General features: G+C 41.7%; 1 protein-coding gene across 1 annotated transcript in view; it reads right to left on the minus strand.

Annotated features, from left to right (window-relative positions):
* The window catches only part of PRR12 (proline rich 12), a 196,941-nt gene that overhangs the window by 54,354 nt on the left and 135,548 nt on the right, over nt 1-7,039 (minus strand). The window contains exon 3 of the mRNA XM_082273219.1: nt 891-1,052. Coding sequence (XP_082129345.1) covers nt 891-1,052 — 162 coding nt within the window. The remainder of the gene's footprint in view (nt 1-890; nt 1,053-7,039) is intronic.

Genomic DNA, 7,039 nt, shown 5'->3' on the forward strand with positions numbered 1-7,039 from the left:
CTGGTTAAGATTCTCACCCTACCACTGTATTGAAAATGAAGGCTTTGGTTAGAAATTAGCTTTAATAACATAAGTTGGTAGAAAACGGTTGACTGTAAAAAGAAGTCTAAAAAATATTTTTGTGCTTTCAATAATTTTTCCATTACTTCAGAAATAGCACACATTCCTTCCAATTTAAAGCGGAGTTCCGCCTAAAAGTGGAACATCCGTTTTAGGTAGTAATAACCCCCTGAAATGCCACATTTGGCATGTCATTTTTTTTGGGGGGGGGGAGCGGGTACCTAGTTTTGACAGGTACCTGCTCCCACTTCCGCTTGGAGCGCCGCGGCGCCCTGAACGGAAGTTCTCCTCTCTTCAGAGGTCCCAGAAGATTACCGGCCAGTCAATATGCACAGCGCAACACGCGCATGCACAGTGCGTACCCGGCTGTTAAGCCGCAAACTGTAACTGCCGGGTGCCCACAACAGTGATGCCGGCGCCGCCGAGACCAGAGGGAGAGGATCTAGGCTTCGGGCGGCCGCATCGCTGGACCGTGGGACAGGTGAGTGTGTGTTTATTAAAAGTCAGCAGCTATACTTTTTGTAGCTGCTGACTTTTAATAAACACAGAAAAGGCTGGAACTCCGCTTTAAATAGATGAAACTGATGGTGGGGTCAGCAATTAAAAATATTGAACCATTCAAAATTATTTTTCTCTTTAAAATGGAAGTAACAAACATTGCCAATGTAAGACTTACTATATATTATAAACCTTTGTTTTAGATCAGGTACATCCTCAGCACTATTTTTGAAAAACATTTGTTACAACAGTTTATAAAATAAAAAAAAAAAATATATATATATATATATATATATATGTGTGTGTGTTTAGGACTGCATTGTAGGCCATACCTGTCTGCCATGAGGGCGTGCGGAACTGAGAGAGAAGGGAGGAGGCAGAGGGTCCAGGTTGGGGAGCTCGAGATTCGAGGGCAGAGATTAGATTCATCACTGATGCATCTGGAGTGGCACTGCTGGCATGATGGAGGCCAGTCTCAAACAACCCCGACAATCCTAAAGAAAAGACAAGGTTGATAATAAAATTATATTTCATGACATCTGTATGGGGGGGGGGGGGGGGGGGGAAGGAAGAGAAAAAAAACACCAGCAAAAAGAAAAACAATTGGCGGGCACAAAACATGACAGAAATGCATGTTATTTGAAAAGTCCATGTTGTACTATACACTTTCTTTCACTAAAAATAAACAGTAAAGAAAAAAAAAAAGATAGATAAATGATCTTATTTGACACTTGGCATCAGAAATGTCACTCACAATGGACGCTGCACAGTCATGTTTACCCTAGCTTGTACATTAAGGCCTCATGCATACAGGGTGTTTCACCCATTTGTGTCAAATCCCATCATTTTCAGGCATTAAGGAGGTAAATGTACAATGTCCAGCCCTGCTGCCAGCGGCCTGTCAAAAGCTTTACCACATCACATTTATTAAGAAAAATGACTGCAACTGCACATGCAAAGTGCACAGTTCACTTGTCTTTAGTATTCACTAGGGTTGATTTACTAATCTAGGTGCACCTTGTGCCACGGAGCTCTACAGCAGTGAATAGAAGCTGCCAGCTGAAGATCCTGTAGAATCTGACACTTGCAGAAGTGTCAGAATCCAGGTCCCCTATTGCACTCAATGGTTCAATCTGCTTCTCCCTACATCAGTATAGTGTCCTGTCGTAATGTATGGAATGGCAGAAGAAACCGCAGTGCACAGAAGGTGACCATAAAATTTACACTCCCAGCAGTGTTGAATTCTGCTTGATCTTCAGCAGCCGGCTTTTCTTCTTTACTACAGAGATCAATGACATGAGCAACAGAACAAGAAAGTATTCAAGTCTTTGCAGGTAGCCCTTTTATTGTACAAGTTTTTTTTTTTTTTTTAAAGTTGCTTTAAGTAATGAGAATAATGAGTATTATATTAGCATACACTAATAGAAGTTATACTTAACCAGTATTTGAGGGCACAGACTTCTATTTACACATATGTTTCCCTACAACAAAGTAACATTTTAAGACATAAATTCATTACTCCATACGGTGTTGTCAGGTAACCTGATAAAGTGTTAACAGATTCCAGATGGAACACAGTGAAGAACACAGAGATAAATTCACTGCAAACTACAGAAAAACGCCGGGCTGTGATGCAATGCACCATTCTTCATACTCAAATCTCTGTCAAGCATAAAAAAAGACGGCTTTATATACAGCACCAAAGCAAGCTTTCCTAAAACACATCAATGCAACACTTCCTCATAGGCAAGATCAGTTGCATTCAAATCACCTATCGGCTTCTAAAAATTTTAGGAGTCCAAACAAAGGAAATATACCCCCAGGGTCCAATCTCAGCACATCCCCAAAGCACTAATTATATATATATATATATATATATATATATATATATATATATAACTGTTGGCGCTATATAAATCCTGTATAAATCCTGTATAATAATAATATCCCCCCCCCCCCGGACAACATCCCCCCCCCCGGACAACATCCCCCCCTGGACAACATCCCCCCCTGGACAATTTCCCCCCCTGGACAATATCCCCCGGACAACATCCCCCCGGACACACCCCCCCCCCCCCCTGGACAACATCCCCCCGGACAACATCCCCCCCCCCCCCTGGACAACATCCCCCCGGACAATATCCTCCTAGACAATATCCCCCCCCTCTAACCCCCTAACCCTATGTCCAGGGGGATGTTTTCCGGGGGGATATTGTCACGGGGGATAATGTCCGGGGGGATATTGTCCTGATACCAGATGAGCTGTGTCTCGTTGAAACTTTGAAAGTGTAAAGCAAGCCATAGATGGATCGAAATGTGTCTGGTTCAGAAGGAAACAACCAAATTTCGATCTATAGGCAGGTTTGTTGTACTGGTATCGGTAGACTTTAGTACAGCCAGCCTGTAAGTTTTTTTTCATATGATCACTGCTGGTAGCTATAGCCACCATCAGTGACCATTATATTCTGAGAGCGGGAAACCCCCCACTGTCCGAATACATTAGGGCAGCGGGAACGATTCCCCCATCAATACTGACTATGTTGATGGGGGAAATCTAGAGTTTTTCTTTCCTTCAAAACATGGTCGAAGGAAAGAAAATTACATAATTAGTCAGGTTGAAAAAAGACATAAGTCCATCTGGCTCAACCAATAAAAAAAACAAAAAAAACGTAAAGAAAACCCAACCATACAATCCTATACCCGCAATTGAAGGTGAAAAACCCCCAGCAAAGCATGATCCAATTTGCTACAGCAGGGGAAAAAAATTCCTTCCTGATCCCCCGAGAGGCAATCGGATATTCCCTGGATCAAATTGTATAATCTGTGGCCAGCCTAAAGTCTAACTAGTCTTAAAAATGTTCCGTCTCCACTCCTCCATATTCTGCCTAACCTGCATAAAAAAGATTTGCATAGCGGTACCTATCTATTTTTAACCTGTTCCAGGCCGGTCACATAATCCTGAAGCTCTGGTTTGAGTTTTGGGAGCCGTGACATTACCCATAGGCTTCCGTGGCCCAGGCGTTGTCCACGCTCCCTCCTCTCATCTGTAGCAGCTGCTCTCTGACAGAGGAGTTGGAGCTGTGGGATCACATGACAAGAGCGTATTAAAAATAGGTAAGTACCCGCATTTTTTTTTTTTTTTATACAGTACAGGTTAGGCAGAATAGGTAGGAAGAGAGGAGAGGGAAAATGTTTAAGGATAGATTAGTGTTAGGCTTTTTTCCATATTAAAAGTTTATGATTATGTTTCACAAGTCAAGACCATAGTGTCCTCTCTTTTTGACCACATACGAATGTTCAGCAGTGCACCTGGGCAACTTTCTTCCCATCTTGTGTGCGGTGGCCAATAGTGGATTGTGTGCATACTGTATATATTCCCCCATACACATACATACACACACTGATTTGGTTGGGGCTGAAATCATTATGGATATGGTTAAAGTATAAGTGTATTTAAACTCAAAAACAAACCAGCACCAAATGTGGGGACTGAATTTATTTTCAGGCTTTTTTTCCAGTATCCTCATATGGTGATCCTGCAAGTAACGTTGAAGTCTGGCCCGTACCCTCCTACTGGTCAGTGAGGCTGCCCATAAATGTGAAAGGAATGTATGGAGTTTCTGAGCGGCTTTAATACATGCTATGCATGCCGGCACATCTAGGTGTCTACAATGAATGCACAAAAGATGAAATATTTCCTCCAAGGCTTCCAAAAGATTTAAAATGTATGTAAAGCCAAAACAGTTTTTTTTTATTTTGATAATATATCATATATATTTTATTGGTTGAACTAGATTGACTTGTGTCTTTTTCAACCAGACTAACTATATGAAAGGGGACTGGAGGGGAATGAAATGGCGCTTTTCCACTGCATGGAACCGAACGGTTCGGCTCGCTTTTGTGCTTTTCCACTGCTGGTACCGCATGGTATGGTGTAGGAAAGGTACGGTACGGCGGCGCTTTTCCACTGCATGGAACCGGATGGTAAGGCTCTCAAAAACAGTACCACCTCGATTGTGGTTCCAAGAGGTACCATACCCGGTACCATATCCAACAATTCTTTGCATGCAGTCACTACTAGCCACTGATTGGTCAGAGAATCCCACCCACCCCGTTGTTATCCCACCCACTTAACTTTAGTACTACTTTAGTGGAAAAGCAAACCATACCGTACCGTACCGTTCCAACACCGTACCATGCGGTACCAGCAGTGGAAAAGCAAACCGGGCCAAGCAGGGCCGAGTAGAGCCGAGCCTGTACTTGCAGTGGAAAAGTGCCAAAAGAAGACTCGTCATCTCACCTCCAAGTTTCGTAGGTACCAACCGTCCAACAACCTCGCTGAACTTAGGTTGTGTCCAGTAGAGATGTGTAGGCAAAGGAGTACACAAACTCATGCCAGTAGAATAATTTTTTCAAGCATTTTTCAAGTGCGCCCATCTCCGTCATGATCAGGTCCTACACCTGATCACTTTTCCCAGCTACGGTAATCGAATATGCTTGGCGCGGTTTACAGAAAATAGGAATACAGCTTTTTGCTGCACTCACCAGGACCAGGACGATGGAGCATCTATAGGTCTCACCTGGGATTGTATGAAGGTGTTGCAGCAAAAAAGCAGGGTCCTGTGGGATCTCATAGTCAGTACATTTCTGGATAATTTGGTGTACCTCGGTCCAGAAGTATTCAGCTTACTACACACCCAAGAGATATAGAGCTCATTTTCCTCTGCCTCCCTACACCTCCAACATGTCTCTGTACATTGCGGGAACATTTTATATATTATGCTCCTGACTGGCTGAGACAGCAGCTCCCGCTGTGGTCAAACTCAATGAGGAGAGAAAGAGGGGGCCGAGAGAAAGAGGGGGCCGCTCTCTATGTCTGAATGGACACGGAGTTGCGGCTAAGCTCGCGTGTCCCAATATCAAGCAGCTTGCTATGGGGGCTCTTAGCAGCAGTGCCGAAGAGGGATAAGTGAAGATCAGGGCTGCTCTGTGCAAAACCACTGCACAGAGCAGATAAGTATAACATGTTTGGTATTTAAAAAAAAAAAAAATGACTCTACAATCACAAGGAAGGGTTATAACCCCTGACCGATTTTGTTTTTGCCATCTGTGTCCCATTGCGGAGATTTACCTTTACTTCCTGTCCTGTAACCAAACAGGAAGTGAGAGGAAATCCCTGCCAATTAAGGGAATTCCTTGGGGACTCCCAAGTCACTAGAACTAGTGTCCCCATTGAAAGATTTCCCCTCTGTTACTTTTCTGGGGACAACCCAAAATTTGGTATTTTCTTATACTTTCAATAATAATGGTAAACAGGACAAACAAAGAGGGAGAATCTCTTGAGGGGCACAGACTGCAGTAAAAACTGACAAGCGTTCTAATCCCTCTCCACTCTATCCAAAACCAAATAAAAGTTTTGCCTTTACTTAAACCTTAGTAAAAATATATCCAATCATTTGAGGTCCTGGAGAGAGGTGGCCATCATCCCTTGAGGGAATAGTAAACAAGATTACCCCCTTGGTATGTGGGATTATAAAGGCAATCGCTAACCAAAATTTATAAAAATTATAAACTTTATTAATTCCATATAAAAATTGTTTGTCACAGAATAGTTGTATACAAACATATAAAACGCAGTAACAATCATAAAAATCACGGCTATGAAAATTAGTCTCATCAAAAATTGTTACAGCCTTATTCTTGAAGGTATGTGTTTCTCCAGTACCCAACACGTTTTAGGTGACCGCCACCTTTCTTCAGGGGTATTGGAGATGGAGGTTACAAAGTTCCCTATGTAATTACCAAGAACAAGGAACTTAAGTTATTATAACCATTATATTCCATTCAGTAAATAGCAAAAATGATACATCAAGTAGTATTATGGTACATACCAAAAATGAGGATGTTTTATGATAAAGAAAAAAGCCGTGTATGTTAAAAACCAAAGAAAAAATCTATGGTGAACATGCCAGGATGATATGATTACAACATGTAATGGTCTATGGTGAAGACATCTCAGCCATCCAACAGATTCATGTGGTCTAACAACAGTCCTCAAAATTAGGCCAGAAGGTGTCCCAAAAATGATGAGGTGTTGAATTATCTATGAAGTGTAATTAAAATAATTAAGAATCAAAAGCACCAATAATGGTTTATCATACTAGCAGTGTTAAAGAGAAGTGTGCTGGTGGATTGATGGAGGCATGATATGCAAACAGCAAGATCACTGAATATAGATACCTGTAATGTGACTGAGCCTCATATATATATATATATATATATATATATATATATATATGCTCCTGAAGGAATGGAGATTAAGGACCGTTGTTAGACCACATGCATCTGTTGGATGGCAGAGATGTCTTCACCACAGACCATTACATGTTATCATCATATCCTGGCATGTTCAACGTAGATTTTTTCTTTGGTTTTTAACATACACAGCTTTTTTCTTTATCATAAAACATCCTCATTTTTG

The sequence above is a fragment of the Pelophylax lessonae genome (genome assembly GCF_965119305.1).
Source record: "Pelophylax lessonae genome assembly, chromosome: 12".
NCBI classification, from domain to species: Eukaryota; Metazoa; Chordata; class Amphibia; order Anura; family Ranidae; genus Pelophylax; species Pelophylax lessonae.